The sequence below is a fragment of the Corvus moneduloides genome, chromosome 9 (genome assembly GCF_009650955.1).
Source record: "Corvus moneduloides isolate bCorMon1 chromosome 9, bCorMon1.pri, whole genome shotgun sequence".
Classification (NCBI taxonomy): Eukaryota; Metazoa; Chordata; class Aves; order Passeriformes; family Corvidae; genus Corvus; species Corvus moneduloides.
Window position 1 is genome coordinate 16,657,217 of NC_045484.1, and position 26,955 is coordinate 16,684,171.

General features: G+C 37.1%; 1 protein-coding gene across 2 annotated transcripts; it reads right to left on the reverse strand.

The window, feature by feature from the left end:
* Positions 1–2,853: 2,853 nt before the first annotated feature.
* Positions 2,854–26,955, reverse strand: ZNF326 (zinc finger protein 326). Of its 2 annotated transcripts, XM_032117997.1 has the most exons (13): positions 26,836–26,955; positions 26,265–26,339; positions 20,372–20,498; positions 17,915–18,320; positions 15,017–15,215; positions 13,239–13,273; positions 12,266–12,353; positions 9,902–10,016; positions 8,722–8,869; positions 8,302–8,401; positions 6,964–7,094; positions 5,942–6,037; positions 2,854–3,570 (listed from the first exon to the last, which is right to left on the reverse strand). In XM_032117997.1, the coding sequence occupies exons 1-13, from the start codon at positions 26,849–26,851 to the stop codon at positions 3,409–3,411; spliced, it is 1,698 nt and encodes a 565-aa protein (XP_031973888.1). In that variant the 5' UTR covers positions 26,852–26,955; the 3' UTR covers positions 2,854–3,408. The 2 variants fall into 2 exon arrangements, with proteins under 2 accessions (XP_031973888.1, XP_031973889.1); XM_032117998.1 differs by lacking the exon at positions 26,265–26,339.

Here is a 26,955-nt window from a genome sequence, read left to right on the forward strand (position 1 = left end):
TATACTGTGTGGCAAAAAAAAATCATATATAAAAAGCCCAGTGAATTTGGGCTGCAATACACCTAAGACTGTGCATATATGGCAGTTATTCCCTGTGTGTAAACTGGAAGGATTAGTACCAGTATTTCTTACTACTCTACTGGCTACCTGGCAATTTCAACCCTAAACAAAACAAAAACACAAACAAAACTCCACATAGTATTTGTCAACATTTCTCAGAGCAAAAAGATTTAAGTTCTAGCTCCAGAGATAGGTAGAATGTGAGAGAAGTTGTATGTATTCTTCAGCACAACTATAAACCAAGAACATCATTCAGTCCCATAAAAGATTAAAAACACACCAGGATGTTTCCAGCAGAAATAAAAATAGCATTAGTATCATTGAGCAAGTCAAAACCTTGCGACTCTTGTGCAATGTCAATCATCACCTGAAACATTCCATGCCATTTTGACTACTCATAAAGGAGGCACTAAACCTCCTCTATTGATTCCACTCAAAACACTAAAAAGTTATACAGTTCATGCACTGAAAGAAGATTAGAGAGAGATCTTGCCTATTATGTAGAACAGCCTTTATTCACAAAAGATGTTTTTAAACACCCTGGAATACTTTTCACCTGATGTCACTTTACCATCCTCAAAGTTTTTTCAAACTTCTCAATATTAGTTTCAGAACAGGACTTATCTGCCGAAACTCCAACTGCTTTTCCTTAATCAACTGACTCTCCAACACCATTAGTAACCAGTTATCATCTGGACTGTGGAACATCAACTACATTTCAAGTCCAGGCTTTCACTGATCTTTCATTTAAAGTGGTCTGTCTTTAGGGATGAGGGATAATTTTTTTGTCTTTTTATAAACTGTATCAATCACCACAGTCAACATTTCAAGAAGGTTCTTAGAAATAGGGAAAGACATACGCTACTGCAATCAAGTACTTGTGAACAGTAGGCAGCACACTGCTGGTGAATGTAAAGGAAATGTAAAGGTCTCTGAGCAGGGATGTGTAAATCAGGAGGCATCTTTCTCCAGAACTGCCTAAAGCCGTGGTCTTCGTTTCTGAGATTCTGAAACAAACCAATGCAATCTCCACTCAGTTTGGAATGAGTCTGTGTGTGTGTGTCACCAGGCATGGGCAGCCATCAGAACCTCTGCAGTTATTTCCATACTTCACTGATCTAGGAAAATTAATTTGATGAAACATTAGCTACAAAGGGGACCCAAAGACTCACTCCATTTGAAGTTCCTCCTAAGCCTATGGAATAGAGTAATTTTGTCCATTCTAATCAACAGTTGTCACCCCACTCCCTCAAATCCATCATCCAACTTTAAGGTATCACTTAACACACTTTACAGTTGAGAACTGTTAGTATAAAGTAGCAAATTATGTATTTTAGGTATCAGTCAAATAATGAATGCTTCAAATTCAAAGATCCTGAAGTCATCTTGGATGAAATCAGTGCAGCAATGGAAATAAAGTATTGAGATCCTAAGTGGAAGGGCTTATATCTTAGCTGAGTAGAAACAACTTAATTCTCTCCAAAAAAGGAGGCATAGACAAAGAGAAAAAAAACTCACCACTTGCAGAAATTTGGGTAGCATCTCAATTTTCTTAACTACTGCAAGCAAAGTCTCATGCTAAAACTCTCGCCAGTTTCTAGAACACTGATACAGTTCCTGTTAAATTGTCTGGGAAGAGATTACAAGATGCATCTTTCTTTTGTAAGGCAAGAGACCTACAAGTAGAAAACAAATAGATGAATGACCAGCTTGTAAGGCACAAGGGGAGATTACACCTTAAAAGCAATGCAAGTATGAATCTTGATCCTAGCCTTAACATGGAGGAGTATTTAGAGATCTAGTTAAGCTTCCATAGCTAGGAGAGACACTGCTCAAACAGCTGCAGGCTTAACACATTTTTCAACCAACCCATGCTAACTTCTGGATCCAAGCTGATACTTATAGGTACAATAATCTAGTTTACATCATGCTGATTTTTAAAATGTAGAATAAAATTGTAAAGCCATAAAGAAGAGGTCAAGACACCAAACTCAAGTTTCCCCTCTTTCCTCGCCATGTTGTCATATTTTCTACTCTCCTACACAAAAGGCTACACAAAAGGCAACAGCTAAATGACTGCAATACCCAGCACTCTTCAGAGTTGACTGCTATTAGGATTTCAGGTGGCCTAATATCTAAATCAAGTATTCCTCCATAATACTTGCACACTCTTCACAATTCAAAAATAGATCACTGAAAAAGCAAATTGGCTTGCAGGTGAGGTTACAAATATTTATATATATAATTATTATAAGTATTTACCACCTCTACACAGTGATGACTTAACACAAGGGCTCTCCAAAAGAAATGTGCAGCATTACATTTATGGTGAGATTTTGAAAAAAAAAAATTCCCCGTAAGCACCACAGGAGATTGTAGTTACTTGTGTCAAGTTACCTTATTTAGGGAAAAATGGTGTGAGTTACTTTGCTGCACTTAGAAATAGTCAAATCAGACATTTTCATTTCTCATTAGTCAAAAACTACATTAGCAGGAACTGTAGAAAAAACACGGGTGTACTCATATGTAATTTCTAAGACAGACAAGAGTACACCACATGTAAAAATACAGAAAGCATGCTTCCCCCAGGCACGCTCTGAGGCTTAAGTACTTACCTGTCCTGGTAGGTGGAGTCTGAGCACATCAAAACCCAGCAATAAATAACATGGGTCACTTAAGATGCAACTAAAAATTTCAATGGTAGTATCAATCAAGATTTAATTTGAAATCAGTTTAGTAGTCAGCATGGGGAAATTTCTGAAATACTTAAACTACAGACACTTTAAACAGTAATATTTCTTAAGTATTTTATTGCTACAAACTGGTACATCTTTATCACAAAAAGCTACAAGGCATATTATAAACACATACTCTATTATACAGAGTGCAATGCAGTCCCCCAAATAGCCACACTCAACAGTACAATTTTTGAAGTTACTCATTCTGTACTATGAGGTAAATATTTATAAGCTTACATAATAAAGCTTTTAAAGTATTTACTCCATAGATGTGCCTTCCTTTTCAATTGATTAGACCAAAAGTTATTATATCCAACTTTCAATACACACACCAAAAAAATAGGATGCTTAAAAAAATATACAACACAATGTTTGATCAGCTTTAACAGTCAGTTTTCTATAAAAAGCCCAACTAAAATAGTCTTAATTTCATTTTAAACAAAATCAGAAACACAGAGGAATTATATAAACAAGTTCTCCATGGAATGGAATGCATGCATATGGTGGGGAATCTTCAGCTCCATTTGAGACTATTAAAAAGTCCCAGCCACTTTAGAGCAGAAATAAAAAGCTGGTTTGCCCCCACTAATGTATTTTTATTTTCTTGCACTTAGTTATCTTCAGTGTGGTCTAAAGTGAAGTCAGTTTGTTCTTCAGTTTCTTCCTCTTCTTCTTCCTCCTCTTCCTCACCCTCAGCCGGCTCATCAGCTTTGTCTTCTTCTTCTGTTTGCTGCTCCTGAGCCTGATCATTAATTTCAAAAGGATTTTCACCCTGAAGTAGAAGATTGAAAACAAACACTTTGATATTTACTTCAAATATAAAATAATACTCATCATTTCAGTGAATGAAAGGAGCAGCCACTAAGAAATGCTACATTATTTTATACAGCTTTTTAATAGTGTGGGTTTTTTGCAAGAAAATCAAAACAAGTTGGATTTAAAACTAGCAACACCACATCTTTATGGACATGGGAAACTGGGATCCCAGTAAACTCTTTCAATGAAAGTGGAAATGGCACTGAGAAAAAGCCAAGTATGCTAAATACAGATTTCACTACAACATTCAGAAATTAAAATGACATGGTTAATTTTCAACATGTTTTAATTGAGAACTTCAGCTGCTTCCTTTTTCTCCCCAATTAAAACCAAATTGAAACAGAAGAGTTTTGTTCTGCTTTTCCTTACTTACAGTCTTTATTCACTCTGAATAATTCTATGAAAAAAGGTAAACTCTTCAAAAAATGAAAAAGAAATCTAGAATTTATTACATTGACTAGCCTGAAATTCATTCCATTGTTGACCTACAAAAATTAACAGTTTTCTTAGTACTTTAAACACATTGGCCTTCTGGGTTTGTATTTTCTCCATTTCATACAATAGTTCACCATGGCATTACCTCAGCCTTCCCCTGTTCATATAATTAAGAACTCTGAACAATCAATGAATAATAACAACGTGAACTATTAGTAGTTTCTTGGCTAAAGCTCGTTTCGTGTTCATACATCTGATAAAGCAAGTCTGATCTGAACATGACACCAACCACCAACTGCACCAGGACTAGGACTTTAAGAGTATTATTTAAAAGAAGATACAGAAGAAAAATTGAATGCTAGGCCCCTTATCCTTTTTTGCCCTTTTTTTCCACTTCAGTTACATTTCTCAAGTAGAATCTTCCAGGTGGCTACTGAAAAATTAGAGGACTATAAAAATATTCAGCAAATGCCATGAAACAAAAATTTGGATTCAGTATTATGCTAAAAATTGAGAGAAATCCTAAATTCAGATTCAAATTCAGATTAAATCCGAAGAAAGCAGAATTGAGACCATGTTATAACAAAGATTCCCTACTCTCTTGAAAGACTGCACGCCCCAAATGCATGAGTGCTCTGCTCCATCACATGCTGTATATGAAAACTGAACTACTTCAGTCTGCAGTTCATTATACATTTGGATAAGGATGAAAGGAATTTGCATAACCAGAAGCCACATACATCTCACTGAGCAGGTCCCAGTGAATGTGCATTAATTTCAGCCCACCACAGAAAACTCCAGTGCTAGTCATTCTGAAAACATCAGTGGTCTCCTTGTGAAGGCAATTTTGCAAGTTTTACTTTGCTCAGTTTTTGAACTGATCAATGGCAAATTTCCATGCTCCCTTCTACCAGTCTCCCGCTAGGGGGCTGTATTGGACAATGCATACCAGGCATAAGGAACATGGAAAAGGTGGCCGGAAATACAGGCAGGTATTCCAGGCTCTGGCACCTGGCCATTTGCAACCTTTACTTGACAGATACAGAACAGTTGTCGGAAACTGATTCACACACCCATCCATACATAATTTTTCAGGACATGACTAATTTGACATTTTAAATCACTATTAACTTGGGCACTGGCTCATACCTTACCATATTTCCAAAAGACAGTATTGCTTTGTCTGAAAAACTGATTTATGATTTTGCCTGTCTATTGTTAGGGCACAGGCAAAATCATAAGTCAATTAAAAGTAATCCAGAAACAGCTAACAACAGTATTACAGAGTCACTTAGCAAAGTAAGTGGCCCAGCAGAAAAATAACCTCCATTTTGCTAAAATGGATTCACTTGTTTCTGGGGCCATGTATCTACAACATAGGTTACCATGCCTTTTAAATTCTCTGATCTCATCAACTACTGTTGTAAACTTTTGTTTCTGTCATGAACCCTAAAAATACTATGGAATAAAAAGTAGCTGAGGAGTGTGCACACTGTACTTCAGTACAAACCCACATGCTGGAGCTTTTGCTTCTAAATGTAAAGATGGAGTAATTTGTTAAGTGTTTTGTGCCCTGCAGTTAACATTACATACAGAGTTAAAGACACCGCTGATGTTTGCCTGAAGTTTGTTTTGGGATTTTTTTTTTATAACAGCATCCAATTAAAAACTGCCTAGATATAAGTTGTAAATGAAAACCAAAAGCTGGTGAATCTGAAGGCAGTAATTTTTCCTGCAAATTAATTTATCTGAGACAATGATTTATGACTGGCAGAATACATTAAAAGTATATTCAATCTCTGAGCTATCTAAAAGACAGAGCACTGAGGTTGAACTCTATCAACACGGAGAAATGGAAAACATTAATTATTTTCTTTCCATGTGCATCTTACCTTCACATACAGCTCATATCGTGCCTTGACTATAGGATTATTCAAGATGCTGGTAGCAGTAAGAACACTCTCCCTTTTTATTTGTTCTCTGTAGGCCTAGGAAACAAATTTGACAGTGAATAATTATCACGTTCATGTAACAACTGTCACGCAAATTTGAATTCACGGTCAGTTTCTGTAAACAAAATAATGAACATATTACAGCATGAACTGCTTGTTCTTAGTACTTAAGTCCAAACCACGTAAGTTCAATTAGGTTTGGTAATGTTTATAGCATGTTGCTTTAGCATGATCAAAAGATGTATCTTGCTTATATAATGAACTACAACCAGTTATCTGTTCTCACCTACAGAAAACATTCAGGCTTTTCCATCACAGCCTAACATATTGTCGAAGATGATCCTGCTCAGTTTCAGGGTCCCTTCCAACCCAAAATATTCTATGACATTCTACAGTCACACAAGCTCATACACAAACAAAACATAACTTCGGCAATCTTGCTTACTCTCATGCTCATACTACTCTTTCAACCCTTCTACCAGCCTTAGAGAGTATTATTAAAAATTGTAACAGGGACAAATACAACATGACTGCTAATTCTAAACTGCTCTCAGTTGTCTTCAAATTAAAAAGATAATCACCAAGATAGGAGACACTATGTTGTAACTATAAATGCTAGAAATGCATGTGTTTTGTTTTTCAATCTGAATAACAAAATTTTTCCAATACTTAAACTCCATAAAACGAATCTCATAAAATAAACATGTCACTTCTAGTAACTTTCTCATGATTTTCTACTGGCAGCTATTAAGCATACCAGCATTTCATTAGCTGGGGTGCTTAAGTGCTGGCTACTTCCTGAGGTGTTAAACTTACAAAGTGTAGTAAGGACATTACAGCTTTCTAGTGAACAAAACACATCAACAAGAACTTAGAAATTACTTGCACCAAGAACTGTAACACTTTTCACCTACTATTACATTATGCTTGCCTTTTTTAAAAAATAGTATGTCATCTCTTACTTGTTTTCCTTTTGTGTGATCAGGAGATTTTAAGTGTTGCTGAACAGAACTGTGCAATGCAGGAACATAGACACTGCAAGCACTGCAGTGAACAGTCTCAACTTTCATCATATGGTCATCAGCTGTAACCCCTGCCAAGGAAGATACAACAAATCATTAACACAAAATGTGTTATTTCAGGCAACTGGAAAAGCAGCTTGTTTGTTTTATACCCAAAAATTAAGAGCTCTCAGTTGTTGAACATGTCAAACTGAACCACTGAGGATTATTTGCCTAAATTCAGGCATCAAAATTAGGCTCTCTGAGGGCAATACTGGAAGAGGAAGTTTTTCAATACTCCACCTCTCCACAGACTACACGAGACCCAGGCAATGCACAAAAATGGCATCTATTTTCGATCAGCAATAGCCAATATCCTTAAACATAGACATTTTGATACAGCAAACAAAGCTTCACCAAAGTAATTGCACTTACTTTACCCCTTATAAAAACTAATTTATTTCCTTGCCCTCCCTCACCATCAGGAAGAAGCACATGAATCCAACTCCTCTTGCAATTTTAAATATTAGCTTGATAACAGAACATTCTCAGCACAAAGGAAAACAGGCCTTCCAGTACTTATGGAAAATAGAAAAGAATTTGTGAGACTGTTAAGATGTTGCCTATATCCATTTTTAAGTAGCTTTTAGCATATAAGTTCAAATTAAGTAATACTGAAATAGTTATTGCCTAAAACAAAGGGACTCAAAGATGTCTCCTCTGGCTGTAGCCCATTCTGAAGTCCCTCAAGCAAAGAATGGGAGGATATGGCAGAGCAATGCAGAGACACATGAAATGCTCTAGAAAACTGCCTGTAGGGCAGCCAAGGGGAAAAAAATTCAGGCCGAGATGCATCTTGGCTAACCAAAAAATGCTCAAACTCCTCCTTTTGTCACTCTTCCTCCAAACCACAGAAACTCTCCTATTTACATTTTTCCAAATCCTTGCCATCATATTTGACCACTATCACCTTACTGCTTTATTACACTCTTTCAATCTACTGCATCCACCTGTTGTCACTCCTCATGCCTTATCCTGAACGAGACTGTGGCAAAGCCCACATAATTGTTTGTCAAGTACCTAGCACGTTATCTCCCCTTGTGACAAGGCTACCTGGATAGAAAACAAACAAGGTTTGCTATCTCCTGCTGTGCTTACATTCCACATTTTATCAGAAATGAAGCAAGGAATCCCAACCAGGTACAGAAAACATGTGAAAACTAACTGTTTCAATCCATTTTATCAAATTCAAAGAAGAATGAAAGGAGAAAAAGACCAGGAGAGCTCCACATTACTCACCTTCCATTATATCTTTCTCAGCAGCTTGGGAATTTTCCGTTTGGTTACTTGTCTGCTGCTTACGCATCGCTGTCTTCTTGAATTTATTCACCATACACTCCTACAGAGGGAAAAAAATTGTAAATACCTGTGATGTACAACTGTTTATATTCCAATATTAACCCATATTTTAAAAATTCAACATAGTTCTACAACAAACAGTAAATAATTGCTATTACTTCTTAAAACACTACTTTCAGCTATTAAAGCAACAGTACTTTACAGACTTAGAATTTGCTTCAACTTTTGGTATTATGTGCTGCACCAAAATTCATCTACAAAAGAATTAACAGTAAGTTAAGCATATTTTGAAAATAAATCATAAATTGTAACTACATTCTCATGTAAAAGTATTATACAGATCAAAACCAGCTGTCTTACATGAAGAAATTCCATCACTACTTTGTCAAATTTGGTTTGCTTCTGGATGTGATCCAATGTCTCCTGGTGAGCTGCACTCTCCAGATGTGACTCAATTTCTTTTTCTTCAAATGTTCGAAACTTGCAAAATGAGCAAGTAAATGCCATTCTATCAAGAGAAATACATTAAATATTACTATTAAAACTCCTAAAAACTATGACACTTGACAAACCAAATCAGAAAGAGGAAAAGCATTCTTTAAAGAAGCCTAAGTGAAAAAGAAATTTTAAAAATCTCAAGTTTTTCCATTATAAAGGATAAGTGCTACAAGAATCAAATATAAATCAGGCCAGTGTCAGAATAATGAATTATCTATGCAGGAGACAAACTGCTGAAATCAGAAGCCAGGCATTTAAAAGCCACATTATTCTGTGAGTCAATCTATTGCAGCTCTCTACTTCCTGTCACCTTTTGTAGTACTTCTTGTGGGCACAGAAACATAGCCTGGCCAGGCCACAAATTCCTAACCATAAGTAATCAGAAGAATTCATTTAAAGCTCATTTTCCATACAAAAACTATATAATCTTTATAAGGAAATATAACCTCCTCAGTACAAAGAAGAAAAGTCACCAATGCCACGATCATATACTGCACTGACACGGAACAGTTCTGTACAGCGCAGCCACTGGGCAAGACTAAGAAAGTTACAAACCTATGTACTTACTTTTGCTACAAAACAGTTGACCATATATATATATATATACACACACACACACAAATAAAACCAGAATAAAATCATTTTCTAACAGCTTTTTAAGTCAACATGAACATATAGTTCAAAAGCAGTACCATTCTAAGCTGCTTCTCAAGTGTGCACTGATGCATTTGTGGGGGATAAGGGGTGAGTAAATTGCGCATTTTCTGATACAACAGTGGTCTGATGAAACATCCAGCCTTCTAAGCCACCGAATTTGGGTGCCAGGTTTTGGCTTGAGTTTTTTTCTTTATTTGGGTTAGCTTTTTGCTTTTGCTGGGAAGTGGGGGAAATTGAGGGGTGCAGAAGGAGGTGGGTTTTTTCCCTCATTTCTTTGTTGCATTTTATTTTCCTAAAATCAGTTCAAAGGAAAAAAGATGTGTTCTTAGAGAGGCATTAAGGGCAAGAAAAACACTGTACACAACACAGAAGTTACAGCACAAACCTGTATCCATCGCCATATTTTTCACTGTTTTTCTCCCTTCTACGCCTTTGCTTCTCTCTTCTGGCCTCAATGCGCCGCTTTTCTTCTTCCTCACTTTTAACTTCTCCTTTGCCATCTTAACATACAATTGAAGGATTAAAAACCAAATCCAAAACAACCAACCAACAGCAGAAGTACCTGTCTTCCCTGTCTCCTCCACAAACACTTCAAAATGCAGAGAAAGACCCTGTACCAACACGGTTCAATGGCTTCCTTAAACATGCTGAAAGTTTTGCTTTGTTTTCTTCCTCTGAAGACAACCAATTTAAACACTTGCTTTCAACTTAGTAGCTAAGGGTTTACACTCTAGTTTACAGTCATAAAAGAAATTCACAGTTAAAACAAATCCTTCACTGTTGTGCCTAGTAATTAAAGGCCTCTTCAAATAAGTGACCAGAAAAGGGTAACTGGAAATGCATGGGGAAAAACACATTGTTTATACGTTTTTAGAGCACCACTGCTACAATTCCCTCACATAAAAAGAAACTATCTAGAGGCCATCTCTTCTGCTGAGAAGGCAGTTTCCAAAACCAAAAGCAAAAGTTCTCATAAAGGAGACAAGACAGTGTTGCTTTAAGGTATGGTACCCAATCTGAACTTCAACAACTTTATTATTTTTTCCCACTAGACTTCACCTGATTTCACAGAAAAATATTCCAAAGATTTTCAGCCAAAAAGATAAGCCAGTTAATGGGGGCGGGGGCGAGAGAGACAAGGACAGACAGGTTCACCACACAACAAAAAACTCAACCAAACCTCCAGAGAAGAACTTGATTAAATTACCACCTGGCATGTAAGTAAAAGTGTGAATGAATAAATGAACAGAATGTAGTTCTACAACATTTAAGACTTCCAAGGACACTGCGTTTTTGCATAAGTGCACTTATGTTTGTCTTTCCTATGTCTGCTTTAATAGTCCATGGACAAAGAGAACAATTAGAATATTCAGTGGGTAGTTTTAGACCAGAAAAAAAGAGGATCACTTTGTTTTCTTCTACAGTTCAACCTTAGAAGAGAGGTCAGCCTCTAGGAAATCTATGTCCATCCAAACAGCAACAGAAAGGAACATACAACAGCATCATGCACAAACACCAAGACTGCAAAACACTCTGTGGCTCGAGAAGTGTCACTGAGTACTGAAAACTTCTCCATGACCAACAGTTCCTGATTATCCCAAGGTTTATCATTTTGTAGCAAAGAGTTTCAAAATTTACTGTGATCCAGAGAGGAGAAAAACTCCTGTCCATAAGACTACTTTTTTAAAAAATCAAATTGAAAACAAAAAACCACCTACCTACCCACAGAGGCAATTCCCATACTGATCTCAGCATTTAAATTTCATTTAGTGCATTACCACCAACCCTGGAAATATGCAAAGGAGCACTTGCTTTACTGCTGTAAAAATCATCTGGTATGGTAATTCTGTGGAGTGAAATGGCCTCTTTTTGACTCTCAAGCTCACAAACCGAAGTGCCTGTCCTGTTAGAATCTGGGGAATGAAGACCTGAACCTATATATAAACTAAAAGCTCCCTCTTTCTTCAGTGCACTTATACAAACTTTTTAAAAAAAAAGAAACCCACACAATTTAAAAATAAGCTCAAAATATTTACTATTACTTCAAGAAAAGAAACACCGATTTGGCTGCAAATTTCAAGCCCTCCTTGCCATCAAATGAGTCTAAGCAATATGTAATAGGGCAGCACACAAGGAAAGGGGGACTAAAAATAAATTCAGCCTTATCACTGGATTTCTTTGTCTATGCGTCTGGAATCACTACAGTTAATGTGCACTTTAAATGATTTTATGCAAACTAATAATAAATCTGTTTCATTAAGACTGTACATGAAATAAACCCCGCATTCCTGACAACAGCTCACCAAGATAACTGAATCCACTTTTATAAAAGTGACTCACCTAGGGTTTAAGGGTGAGGTTGATCAGCTAGTGGGATAAATAATAGGATATGGGTGAGGAACCAGTGGGATGAACAACATTCAAGCAATGGAATGGAAGCAAGTATAGAAGACCACAAATTTTTTTCACAAAAAAAAAAAAAAAGGCAAACAACAACATATTGAAATGATCAGAGAGCAGAGACACTGTAAGCATGAAAAAACAAACCAAGTAATGGATGGATGTTACAAACAACCATTTTTCCACAGCTTAAATTTTTTAACTTAAAAAAAAAAACCAAAAACCAAAAACAAAGCCATGCTACCAGATAACTACTAGAGGTCATACATACAAGATTACTAAATCTATTCTCTCAGTCTCACAAACAGAATACCTACAATACCTTACCTGACAAAGCAAACTGACTTACCTCCAAAAGTCTGATATCCAAGATCATAAGCATCTCTTGTAAAGTCTTCATATATAACAACTGCACCACTTGTATCAACTTCAATTTCCTAATAAAGTCAAATCCATAAATTAAAAAAAAAGCCATTCTAAATCCAGAAAGGCAGCGTAATTTACATTATTTCCAATAATCTGTTACTTGCTATTTTTTAAATATGACAATGAAAGAAATGAATTGAGTATCTTGCTGAACTCAGTGTACAAACACTTCTAGCTCTCCATTTCTCTGTAATGCCTTGAAACCTTAGTGAATTATTTTCACAATCAAAATTGCTTTCTATATAAATATTTTGACTTCCAATCCAGACTTTTACTTAGTTGAGAAGGTGTTAATACCGTCACTCAAAAAGAAGGGAAGTGCCATTCCAGTCTTGCAACATTAAACCAGGATATATATACACACATGCTTAGCTTACTAGCAACATTCTTACATAGTTGCAACTGAGCTGTCTGAGGGCAGGGACTAATCTTCCTACCCTATCAGAGAACACCTTTTAACACTGATTCTTTTTTTATTTACCCTCTCTCCTTGATATGTCTATGTGTTATCCATTCCTCCTCACTGCTGTTCAGTACCTTTGTACCCACCCAAGCAGGTCATAGGTGCATGAGTTCAAGCTGTCTACCTGTGGCAACATGAGAAGTGATCATATGAGAGCTCTCTTGTGCATTACAAGAACACGTAGGGTCCACAAATACACTTCAAAATTCATTTTCCATGCTATCTGCACTAGCTACATCTTTCACTGAACATCAACTGCCACCAAAATAAGACAGTATTAGATAAAATAAAAAAAACCTGAAACCATGTTTAGAAAAACTTACATAGTTTAATGCTCAATTTTATAACTCTAGCTTAAGAATTATTTGTCTTAACGTATACTATGCAAACTTCTCAAAGAATCAAAACATTTTCCAGTTCTGGGAATCTTTACCTCTATGGTAGAATCCTGGTAAGATGTCTTCATGTCTATTAACATAAAATGAGAAACAATACAAAAGTGCTGTCACTGATAATTCATTTTAAGACAATAAGATATTTAGAAAAAAAATCAGCTTCTTATGCAGGAAAGATTGTCTACATTGACCATTTATCATAGTTTAGTAATACTATTAAATGTAAAACCAGTTAGCCTTATAAATATAAACAAAACATTTTTAGAAGCACTCATCTATACCTAACTCCAAAACAAGAATTTCAAGGTTGAAAGGACAATATAATTTTGAGATATATTTTCATTCATACGATATATACCAACTGCATCAAAATTTCTGTTAGTTGTCACCCACTTTTTAGTTTTCAACTACATGATACTGCTTAGGTCTCTCAGTTTAGGTTTCAGAAACTGTGTTAAACTACTCAACATTTTCTTCTCCCTAATCTCAGAGCCACAGGACAGGCTGCATTCTCATAGGCACCATCTATTCCACTTCCTAAAGTAACATCAGTATTATGTAGTACATTGGTCTTTGGATTGTGGAAATCAGTGAGGGGGATCAGATAATAAATTAGAAGCCTTCTGTCTGACCGTAGTTTAGAAAGGAGAATGTACAAAAGTGCTGAAAGAACTTGGATGTGCATTTTACAGACCCTTTTCCATCACAACAAAGCCGGCGAGATCACCAATAAAGCTCCCTATACAAACGGCAGAGGAGTGTGTTCTATACACCCAGTTCCCAGGATTTGTACAGTACTCCTGATGATACAGTTAAGGGAACACTTATGTAATACACAGTAATGTAACCAGAACAACAAAATCAAAACCAGAATTTACGTGTCAAAGTTTCTGCCACGTCTGTGCATTTACCTTGCAAGCTATGAGCGACAGCAACTTTAAACAATTATCAGGTGTGATTTGAAACCAAATGACATAAAACACTGATCTAAATTACTAGGAAATGACAAGCATAAAAAACTAAAATCTGACTGCTGTACACACTGTTCATAATATATATCACTCAAATTTACATTCCCTCAAAGCAAGTAATTTATTCAAACCTCACTACTGACTTTTTTTCTCCAACTTTGACTGCAATAGAAAAATTTAATATTAGTTGTAGAATATCTTTATGGAAGTTAAAGAAACCAAGCATCACCACTACAATTTGCAGTTTGTATTTATAGTTTATCCATCACATTTACAGTTCTTCTTGTCATTACAGCATTTCATTTACAAGTGGGAGCAATCTCTTTCTGCCTCTCATGAATTATTCTGTAACAGTTTTTGCCATTTTTGCAGTTTCCCTCCTTTTCCCTCTCCTCTTCACCCACGCCTTGTATTTAACTGCATTGCAGCTGGTGCACTACTTTTTATATCCAAAGAACTTGGACAGCAGAGCCCAGGCTCATGCAAGAGCACATTTTAGTATTTGTCAGGCATTGTCTCTTCAGACAACCTGAGCTCTGACATTATTTTTAGTGGTGAAAATTTTCCTCCACAGAACTATCATCATAAAGTCTTAGTGAGATAGCCTTCAATGATACATATCTGAACACATCAAAATATTCAATAACATTTAGCAAATTACCTTTGCAGTAGAAAAGTTAGACATGTAAATTCATAAAATCCACTGAGGACTACTTCTAAGGTAGAAAATGAAGAATTACAAGACAGCATACAGAGCCCTCTTCCTGAATATTAAAACTAAGTAATTTCTATTTAATAAAAAAATCAGTAATTTTAACTTAAAAATTCTGACACTTGCTACTTACTAGGTGATTTTTTCTGGCTCAGCTTCAAAATAGGCTTTGTCATTTTGGGTTTCTTGATAAATGTCCCACCAGGTTTGTTATATGGCTGTGGTATCATTTTTCTTTTTATTCCTCTTGCAGCAACTGCTGCAGGACTGGGTTTATTATGATAGTCAACGACAATCCCAGGTCTGTGCATTCCGCCAAAGTCTCCCATATGCTGAAAATTTGCAAAATCAAGAGGAAGGTATTAGTATATGAAATCAATTTAAATAAAACAACTACTTGGTACAATATGGCTGTGAACTTAACTAAAATCTGTGTTCTAGAGCAAAATGCAGGAGAAACTTAAGCTCCTGGTCTGACGTTCTGTTGTGCAATGGCTTTGTGGGTGTTTGTCCAGTAGAAGGAATATTTATGTATAAACTGTGTTTCTGCTTATTCAGAACCATTGTCCAGGCAACGAACATATCTCAGCCTAACATCTCAGCCTAACATCTTGGCTCCTCTCTTCAGATTCTCTAGATAATGAATTCCACCTCCATCTGGGAAAAAAACCAGAGCTTAGCAACTCAGTTTTTAACACAAAAAAAAAAAAAATTAAAAAAACCACACACACACAAAAAAAAAAAAAAAAAGCCACCACCAGATAAAAAAAGCTTCCTTGCTTTGCATCTTATGCAAAATGATATAGTAATGATTTGAAAATTGAGTAAAGAAGGTTGCCCAGTGTGGAACAGTGATTAACTGGAGGAAGCCCCCTCTTTCTTTTACTTATCTTTCCACTGAATTCAATAAAATCAGAATTTTTAAGTTGGGCTTGGAGAGAGTGATACAAAAACAATGCAGCGATAGGAATGAAAATTCCATTGAAAGACTAAACCTTTCCATTATTTCTAGAATTATGTAGTCATTTGTGGACACTTGTATATGAAAGCTACCTCTCTGAGGACACAGGATAAATGAGTAATCTGAGGAGGGGAATTTAGGTAGCTGGAATATTTTCGAAAGCGCTAACATACTTCTTAATATTAACTTAATTACTTGATTAATAAAGGGCAGAAGAGAGCCCACAGACTGGATGAGTGACTTGGATAAGCAGAAATATATGTATTTCCATGAGAAGATAATTAATATTACACTGTCAAAATTAAAAGAACATAAAAATTTCAAAACACTTAGGAAAAGTATGACTTTTTTTAAAGCACATTTTAAATGACAGACAGAATGTACCAAAACAGGCACTTTCCATAATCAGAAGTCCATGCACAAGATCTCCATGTTAATTTATTTAGTTGAGAAAGCTATAGACTGCCTAGCATGTACATTTACATCAGACACATACAAATTTGACATGAAGTACACACTTTATAATTTCAAGTTTGTTTTTTTTTAAAAGGCAATCTACCTATTAAAGGTGCAATGCATTTTACATATAGTAAGTAGTCTAGTCTTTACATTCTCCTTTACTACATAAAAGACTAAAAGGATAAATTTCTAAAGCAAAGTAAAAAAGAACTCGGTTGTAACTGCACAAAGCTTTCAGATCTAAATGAGTTCTGAAAGGATGGCATAAAGGCTTAAGAATGTAACATTTTCAGCTTCACAAGCAGAGAAATGAAGATTAGAATCTTTTTCTCGTACCATGCTACATGCTAGCTAACAGCCATGTGCAAATCTTAGCTAAAAGTTGAATATGGCAACTACAATACTCGAGAATGCTGCAAAAGTAGACTTTCTGGAACAAAACCACCACGCAAGTTAAGCACATAAAAGACCCAGTAAAAAATAATCTTCCTCTACACTTCAAGCTACAACAAGCTGTATAGTTTAAAGAATCACTTCCCAAAGAAATACAGCATGTTCAGGAATTTTAAAAGGTAAGTTACACCTAGAGGCACAGGCAGAAAGGTGTTCACTGAATATTTCGTGCTTAAAAACATCAAACTGGGATTATAAAACCAAGACAAAGGGACACCATCAACTTAAAGTTAGTACTTCTGTCAGGTTTGGGGTTTTTTACTCTCTTCTGCTGTATTTTTTCCCCTAGCTCACTCAACATGAAGCATTACTTCCTCAAACTGGAATCCACTATTTTGCATACAGTTAATCATGCTGTTTCTTGGACATATACTTTTTAAACCCTATACTGGAAAGGAATCCACTGAAAAGCACTTAGAACTTAAGCCTTCAAAACTAATACAAGTAAGAGGACTATGTGGAAATTAATTTCAACTCTGTGAAAGGACCCGATTTCAAGTTGATGATGCCCCTTTAACCATGCTTTAATTCTGAGAAAGAATCACTGTAACTGCTAATCACTCACCTTTCCCATTTCCTCCCCATCACCCTTCCAGTAAACAAGTCAGAATAAGAATTAAGTTTAGAAGAAGAGTTGATGTTTGATAAAACATGTATTCAACATACTAAAGAATTAGCTGAACTTTTCCCTTTACAGGAACCAAAAACTGCTCTAGCATTCACAACCTGGGTTTTATTTTTTGCTTATACATTGCACCTTTAACCTACTCAAAACTTCAAAAGACTTTGAATTCAACTTTTACAATATTCAAAAATTTCCCCACCAGCAGCAGAGATGCTAGTGTTTACAAGGAAAAATGAAAGTCCTTTTAATCCCTTTTAGACCAAACCTACTACTTTTATCTTCACCTTTAAAACAAAAGGAGAGATTTAACAAACCTTATCAACTAGTCTATTACTCATTACTTTCAGCAGAAAGAGGGACTGGGTTCTACTTGAAGACAGCTTCAAGGGGATAAACAACATTGTCAACCATGATAGTTTGCTTGGACAAAACCCCCACACTGTACTGAACAGTGCATTCATTTTAAAGCAGTGGTCTTGAAAGGGTTTAAAAGAGTGTCTAGTGAAAAGAATCCGAAAAGATTCTGTACTTACTCCTCGGCCTCGGCCTCTGCCTGTTGATGGTCCTCCAAAAGCATCATAGTTTCTGCTTCCAAATCCACTTTCAGGATAAGCAGGCGTTCCTCTCCCCCGAGAGCCTACAGGTGCAGGCTTCATATGGGGTGAAGAAAAACTGCTGTAGGAAGAGTAACTCTCTCTTCCTCTGTCCTCCATAAACCCAGGCCTCAATTTTGAACGGGAGTAAGGTGCTTCCCAGCTAGACCCGCCCTGGTTTCTACCTCCGAAAGAGTCAAGGCTATTCCGGTAGGAGTTGTCAAATCGACCACCATAACTACCTCCGAAGCGGCTTTGTTCGGGTTCATTATAACCATAGCCAGATCTGTACAGATCTCGCCCACCCAGAGAAGACCCGGAGTCGTAAGACTCATAAGGTCCAAACCTGGAAAAGTTGCACAGTGAGGAGAAAAAAAAGTAAGCTTACTAATGTTATACATTTCAAAAGACAAGTTATCAGTTGACATTTATCAACTAAAATCAATTTATTACTATACTGGTCTGTACAGTTGTGTTATTGGTTAATCTTGATTAGGGCTGGGCAATTCATACTATGACCAGATAGAAAGCTATCTGAGCCATTTTTGCTACAAACAATTCTAAAGTTCAGTATACCTGAACTTTGTTTACTTAAAATTTTCAGCAACATTTATTTACTAAAATATTATTAGAGCCCAGCCCTAGTCTCACAAAAATAATCACCTGCAGACATTCAAAGCCTAGTCAAACTCCCCTTTCTTCAAAATCATACCCTCACAGTCTAACAGATAAACAGCAGTTAAGAGGCGGCTTAGTCCTGAATTGAGAAAAAAAAATGGTTTGGTTTTTCGTGGTACAGTTGTGAGTTTTAAGTACCTCACAGTTCTCATTTTAAAGGAAAAATACAAATGCTCTTCGTTCATATTTGTACTTTCTGGAAAATTTGTTCCCTGTAAAATTCAGTCTCACAATCAAAAGAGTTAATGGTCTTCAGTGTATCCAGCTTTCACTTGCAGACCATTAGGTCTAGCAACTCAAGATTTTGAAAGTCTCCCCAATGCATGCACAGTGGGCACAAAAACAGTTCTTGGAATTTCAGAGTAAAGTAACAAGGAGCTAAAACCTTTAGCTATTTATCAAGAATTTGCTTTGGCTGGGGTGGGGGCAGTGTCAGGCTAGAAATCAACATTTGTAACTACTTGGAAGGGGAACACATTAATATCCCTGCAGGGATATAATAGAGTGATTGAGAAGCTGGGAAAGACAATCCCTTAACTGATACAATATAACCTAGAAGAGACTCAACTTACTAACTTATCTACAGTAAACTGAATGCCTTAATTTTAAAATATGTTCATCTCAGAAGACTCAAAGATACACAGAAAATGACACTAGAAAAGCCCATGCATAATATTAAGGTTACATAGCAAGAGACATTTTGGTGTTCAAGTAGTCATTCAACCTCCATCATATGCAGATTACTATATGGTAGGTACAGCTCATTCCTGAATCTCTGCTCAGACTCTTAAATCAGTATTAATGTTCATTATTAAACAAGTTATACTTAACTAAAATGCTTAATAGAACCGAGCAGCAAGACACAACACTTCTCCAGCCTCCCTGTTTAGTGCTGTCCTCCCCCAGTGGCACCACAGTGACTACAGACAGGAACCATACAGTAATCTGGCTACAGCCAGACAAAAATTCAAGGGCGCACACAAGAAAACCATCAGGTTATCTAAGTTTTCTTCACATTTTATCTCCTCCAAGATAGAATCACTACTCTGAAAAGCATGCTTCTTTGAATACAATATTAAGACCTAAATCAAATCAGCTGCTCCCTGTTGTTTTTACCTGAAAGAGCAAAGTAACAGTATCCTAGCATTAAATACGCAACTTTAAGACCACTGCATCAGAATTTTTAGTTTTAGACTAATCCATCTTACAAAGTAGCCCAGAACATGCACACAGTTTCAAGTGTAATCAGTACCTTCCAATGAAATAATCTGGACATGACTTTCAGATTCAATACCAAGATCACTTGAGCACTGCACATTCAAACCAAAGAACACATACCCTAAATGTTCCTTGAAAACGGAATGTTGATAGATTCAGTCTAAGACACTAAACCAATTAGGTCTAGTCTGCTATGTCAGAAATGGTATGTCAGGCCAATCAGCTACAAATTGCTAGACAATACTAAAAACAAAACTTTTGCTATTTTCATTCAGACGCACTGTTTCGCTGTCGAACTTTTCCACAAAAATGCTGATTTTATTACAAGAATCTAGCACTTACAGTTTAGTATTTGCCAGTATTCATCAAACATGAAGACTCAGAACAAAAGTGTTCATACAAAATCATAACAACATGCCTCAGGAACACTTAAGTTAGAAGAATGATTTAAACTTAAATTGGATTTGATCAATTCTTGGGACAACTGAAGGATTATTTTACCTGTTACCACCACCACCACCTCCTCCGCCTCCACCTCCATGACTCTCCATCCCATAGGATTGGTTAAGGTAAGAGTCCATGGATCGTGGGCCACCATAGCCTCCATGCCCATAATCACGGTCCATGTCTAAAAAAAGAGCAGAAAAATGTTTATAAAGAAAGCAAGTGAGAAGTCTTATTAAGTAATCTAGTTTAAATTCTTAAATAAAAGGTTTACTCTTTGCCACGGTGCTTACAAACAAAATATAAAACTGACAGCTGCAAACCAATTCTGACACTGTGCTTAGATAAGCCATGTGTCTTTGTCATCATCTGAGCACCTCCTGACTGGAAGTTCACGTTCGTAACTTTTTCCAGTAGTAGGTAACTCAGGATTATTGTTCCATCAGCTGGAATCAATGTAAGTTATACTAAGAGAATTAAACGAAGACACCTGATGCAGGATATGTCAGAACTTTGTACAGAATTAAGACCACTTCCAATCCTTTAATAATACTATGAGCTCACAGGCATCTGCTCTCTCTATCCAATGCCCCAAGAAACCTTCACTCACATTGAGACCCCGTGTCAAGGTTACAAGCTGTCATTCGTCAGTGCAGGCTCTGTACCTAGGCTACATCAAACAAAAGAATTTTCTGCCATCTAGCACAAACTAAAATCCACCCAAATCAGCACTGAGCTGCAGCTCACTAACTGCACTAAGATGCTGGTATTTCACTGAACTGATGTCACTTGGTGACATCTCAGTATCTTGTAATGAAGTCTGGCAAAAGAACCAACTTCCTCCTCAGCACTGGAGGGTCTTAGTAAAAATTCTGGGTAAATAATCACTCAAATTCATAGCACTAAAACAATGCTGCAGATCTGCATAACGAGTATGATCCACTGTCTTCCTGTAACGCACAAAACCTGCACTTCACTGGCATTCTGGAGACCAACTGATCCCAGCACCAACCAATACTAAGTTTTGGGTAATACCAAGAAAACCTGGCAAGTCAAAACTCACAGAAAAGGTAACAGAGAAGGAACACACAATGAACATAGGAAGGATAAAAATAAAACCAAGTACTTGTTTACTCTGACAAGAGAGAGTATTTTATACATTTCAGTATCTCCACATGTTCACCACTGACTTTTCCAGGACAATTAGCTCTCTTGAAGCCATAAGAAACTGTCCTATTTAAAGAAATACAGTAACTCTCTGTGCATATAATTTCATGAAAATCACTGCAGTGCTGAAAACACATATATAAATCATATCCCATTTGTACCTGGTTCTTGTTAACACCAAGTCACTGTAATTTACTTTCTTCTATCTGTCAACATCAAGAATTCTGCAAATGATATTAAGCTGACTATATCACTTTTATACAGATATTCTCAGCATGCCTGAACAGGGACTCCAACAAATAAAGCCCTACTGCTGATTTTATTTGTACTCTGATGATCACAGGCACTTTCTAAAAAATTAAAGATGATACTTCTGGGAAAAATAAAAACCTTCAAACATAGAAGTCACACTGCACCTTTTCATATTCTGAACATACAATAAAGATTCAAAAATGAAAGCACAAAAAACCTTTTCAAAATACTGATCATGTAGCACCACCCATCATCAATTTAAATTGCAAAGAGTTACTGCAAAGAAGAAATGGCTGAGGCTTCCAATAAAAGCATCTAATGTTCCTCTCTAGTGTTCTGAATGATCTGCCACCTAATCCAGTACAATACCCTCAAGACTGTATACATAAAGATGCAGATGAGCAAAAAGAGAAGACAGTCAAGAAAATAACTCAGTTTCACAGAAATTAAGACTGAACATGGGATCATCTAATCTCAGATCCAGGTTGTTACGTTTTTTAATACAGTATACACAATCAAAAGACAATGACATTCTGAAAACTGACATACCTAACCTGAAAGCACACAATAATTTACCTTAGTTTCACCTGCTCCTATTATCTGCAGGCCCTACAATGGCACAAAATCAGTGAGGTTAAGAGTCGAGAACCGAATTAAATCATCCAGCAAGGAAGAACACAACATACTGTCAAGATCCCTGCCACTGAAACACAATTCTACTACAGCATAGGAAGTAGAGACCAGTGTTATCCATATGCTGGAAGTTCAGTATTGGAAAAACACAAAAACATTCACGTGCAAAGAACTCTTCCAAAAAATGGTTTGAAGCGTCATTTTGAAATAAAGTTTTAGTCTAAAACTTTTAGCATGAAAGCAAACGCGAAAATACAATTTACAATCACAGGATAACTTTGGACATCCACACTTGCTCAACACTCCTTATTCAGTTCATGTTATGTAACATCAACAGTCTTGCTGTAGAGCTATGCCAGTCCGTAAGTCCTCAAATCCTGGTCTTTAGGACATTAGCACCATCTCCTCCCTAACAGTGAACAACTTACTCATCCCTTTCCAGACTCACTGCCCTGCATCTACCTACATTATAACATACTAACATTTAAAAATGGGGATACAAAAGGTACAAAGACATGAGAGGGATGACCACTCGAATGATTTACTGCAAGAAACTGGAAGTTGCAAATGAAGTTTACACAGAACAAGCTAAGGAAGGATCCAATTCACTTTTCACAAAACAGACATGTGAGTCCTGGAACTGAGTCACAAGCAATAAGTTACTTAAAATTTACACGGATTTAAGACAGAAATTGGATAAATCAGCAGACAAGAAATTCAAAGTATGTCAAACATAGACTGTGTCTCTGGCTGGGAAAGTCATCAAGCTGCAGACCAGTAAAGCCATATAAATATACCAAAGGAGTACTTATACTACTTGTTCCATGCCTCCAAACAGACAGTGACATACAGGATACTGGTGAGGTGGGACAAACACCTTTGACCTGATCTACTGAAGGTGACCTTAGGATCTCCTTACAGCTATATAATTAACTGTTCCACACAGCTGAGCAGTTAACCTATCACTCCAATCACTGCCCTCCTGGTTCAGTCATCAGCTGCAAACTTTACCAAAGATTCCTACATTTTATACTTCATGTCCAGAGCTCAACAAAGATACTGCATTCAAATTAACAAGTACAGTATTTCTTCAGGTATTAAACTTTTCTTTACTCTGAAAGTATGTTCTCCAGATAGGCTTTATCCTAAAAAAGGGGAAACATACACAACAACAGTCAATATTCATTTAGATAAACAAAAATAAGAAGGATTTCATAATCACTGTCACCACCAGTAGAGATATACAGAAGTTGCCTGTCTGTGCAGACTAAATGTGAAATTGTTTCATGTGCTAAGAGAACGTGTTTAAGCACTAGAGAAAAAAACACCAGGAACTGTATTCCAGTGTCTCAAACCAAAAAGTCAAGAGACTTGTAGCTCATTTAAGTTTAAATAATAACTGCTTATTAGAAAAAACTTTGAAGAAATACTGTATCTGTGTATCTATGAAAACTACAGAATTAAAAAGAAATTAAAAAACAGTGGTCCATATTTGCTCTTAAAGCTTAAAAATGAAAGAGTGTATCTCTGAGATGATGGCACTATCAAAGCTTCCAAAACAAAGAATTTATTAAGGGAATAAATCAGGTTTTGGCATCTGCAGCTTCTTGCATAAATACCCTGTGAATGAACGAGCCATTGAACTAAAGTATAGAAATAGAAGAACTTTCAAAGAACTAGCTGGTTTTTAATTTCTAGATCATACTTGTTTACCGGTATAGTAAAGACGGGAGAAGAGCTACGTCAAAGGTAGAAAAAAAACCATTACCACTAAAATAAAAAAGAATGGGATAATGGGATACTAAAATAAAAGCTTAATTTACAAATTAAAATGTTGATGTGTATCTATTTTTTCAGATGAATTAAAAAAAAAAAGACACCATATTTGGTGGAGAGAACATTTAAATCAGCTGCAAAATAGATCTCAATAGTCCGAAAAAAAAAATCAAATTTTCTGAAGGAAAAGAACTACAAAGTTAAAGAAGTAATAGATAAGACTCAGAATCTCTTGGTACAAATTACTCCATTTAAAAGAAAAAGCTTTAGACCAGAGAACATTGAAATCATATTCAGAGTACAAAGACAAGAAATCATTTTAAACAGTGTGCTCCATGTGAAGCATATGAAAAGGCTAAGAAAATGAGAAATGAGAAAGATCTTGCAGTAATAAATGACAAAAAAGCTAAATTTTGATTACAAAAAGCTTAAGGATCCATTGTGCAATAGGAAGCAGTATTTTTCCAGGCACATTACTTTTTCATAACACCATGTCTGGTCGCTAAGATCACAACCTTGTCCATAGGCCATTTCCTCTTCCAGATTAAAAGGACAATAGTTGCAGTAACTAAAATATTAACATGAATATTTAATAACATTTCTGCTAATAATACTAACATAATTTATTCTGAAGGCCAACTCTGACTCAAACTGAACCATCAGGAAGAGACAATGGTGTAATTACAGGAGTCATCAGACATAAAACTGAAAGTGCTTCCCACCGGCTAAAAGTTTCCAACAGGAAGAACCTTGCCAAGAGCTCAAATGAAAACTAGGCAAAGATGAGAACTCCCAACATCCACCCTCTACTGCTCATCTTCTGAACCCCCAGAAAACCACCTTCAGCCTCCTCTACAGAACCTGGGTAAAACAATTTTTATGCATGCCTTGCTCATGTACATACAATCTATAAACAGTTATGGTAAAAGTTTCAAGTTGCATACATCGTATTTAAACTTTTTTAATAATTACATATAATAGAAAGCTTAATTAACACAATGAAAAGTATTATTACAGAAGCACATGAAAGGAACACTTTACTTGTACAATACACATTTGATTAGTTACTTCCCCTAGGATGAGCCTGGCTTCACTTAAATACTAGTGTCATCAGATCTCAGAAAAACAGTTACAGTGAATACTCCAATAAAATACTTAAGCTACTACTTAAGAATAACCTTTCATTCTAAAAATCAAATAGACATTCAATTAGGAATCAATACAAAAGATGAAAAAACAAAGCAATATCTTTATTTATTTTACTATGAGGAAAGATAAATGCAAAATAATATAATTGGCAAAAAAAAAGCTAAGACTCAAGAAATGTGGTACAAAAATTATTATATTGCAATCAAAGATACATCTGTCATCCAATGTGTTATTTCCATATAACAGCCAGCAAGACTATTAAGAGATCCAACAGCAAGCACTTATTTGACAGGATCTGTAAATGAGGCTTGGATACAGTTTCAGGAAAGCTTTTATATTAAGATCCTTTTAATACTTGCTTGCATGCTGGCAAGAGATGTCAAAACATTTCTTGAGTCTTTTCTAAACTCATAACCTCAATCATCTTACCAAAATACATGCATTCCTTTTTGTTTTATCTACATGGTACTTTTGACAGCGTAAAAACAAGAGGTAGCTTTTGGTGTTGACTTTGTATGTTCTGTATACTCCTTCCCAAACTGTTAGTTAAAGTAAACTTTAGGGGGGGGAAGTAAATGAAACCCAAGCAGTAACAGGTTCTGGTTTTTATAAAAAAGGAAAATATCCTTTCTTTTCAACAGAAGTAGTAAGAATCAAATACACTACTCTGCAAGAATATACTGGTTTATGTAAAAAAGCATCATCTTAAGAAAAGTCTGTATTTCTACCCCACCCCCATTCCCACTCCTTTATCTCACAGTTTTTCATTTGGAACGTGCAGGAGTTCATGTTGACATGCCCAAGATGAAAATCAAGTCTCACTCCCAGACAGTTACAACTCCTCCAGAAAACAACATGTGCACTCAAACCATGTTACGCACTTTTTAACAACCCGTTTGCTTTTTTGTTTTTGTCAACACTGATTGTTCAGCCCCAACTCTTTTTACAGGTTAGACGTATTTATAGCTCATACCTGAGACTGACCCACTGGGCATGTTCACACCACAATGCATGGGGGTATCTGGGAATCTCCAATCTCTGTCTTCAGCTGGAGAGGATGGGTCAGTGAGAATGACTTAGTGCTTAGCAAGAGCTGGAGGGGAGAGACAGGGAGCCGCAACAAGAGGCGGCTCTCTCTCCTGTCGGATCTCCAGGCTCCTGACACGACCCCCTCACAGAGCTCGCCCCGAGCTCCCCCCGGCTCTGCCCGCACCCCCCGCCCGCCGCCGCCCCCTCGCCCCCCGCTCACCCCGCGCCCCCAGGGCGCCTCGCCCCGCGGAGCGCCGCCCCCGCCCGCGCCCCCCGCCCGCCCGCGCCGCCCCCCGGGAGGGCCCTCCTCCCGCGCAGCCCTCCCGCCGCCGGCCGCCGCCGCAGCTCCCCCAGCCCGGCAGTGGCGGCGGGGAGGAGGACGAGGACGTGGGTGAGGGGGACTCCGTCCTGCGCGTAACAAAGCGGCCGCTGCCATTTTGAGACACGGCCGGGCCCCACGGCGGCAGCGGTGGCGGCGGCCGGGCCCTGCCCTTGCAGCGGGGGCGCGCCCTCACCTTCCCCGTAGTCCATGGCGGCGGCGGGCGCTGCTGGCGGGAGAGTGGCGGTGGCTCCGGCGGCTCCCAATGGCGCCTTCCACCACAACGAGGCGAGGCGGGACCCGCGCGCTGCACGCA

Bases quoted from the DNA above. Each gene is read 5' to 3' on its own strand.
- ZNF326 (XM_032117997.1), bottom strand. The intron at 18,321-20,371 runs GTAAAATAATCC...CAACTTTTCCAG, and splicing joins GGTGGTGGTGGTGGTAACAG to GTTTGGACCTTATGAGTCTT. The intron at 10,017-12,265 runs GTAAGTCAGTTT...TTGTATGTTAAG, and splicing joins TGGATATCAGACTTTTGGAG to ATGGCAAAGGAGAAGTTAAA.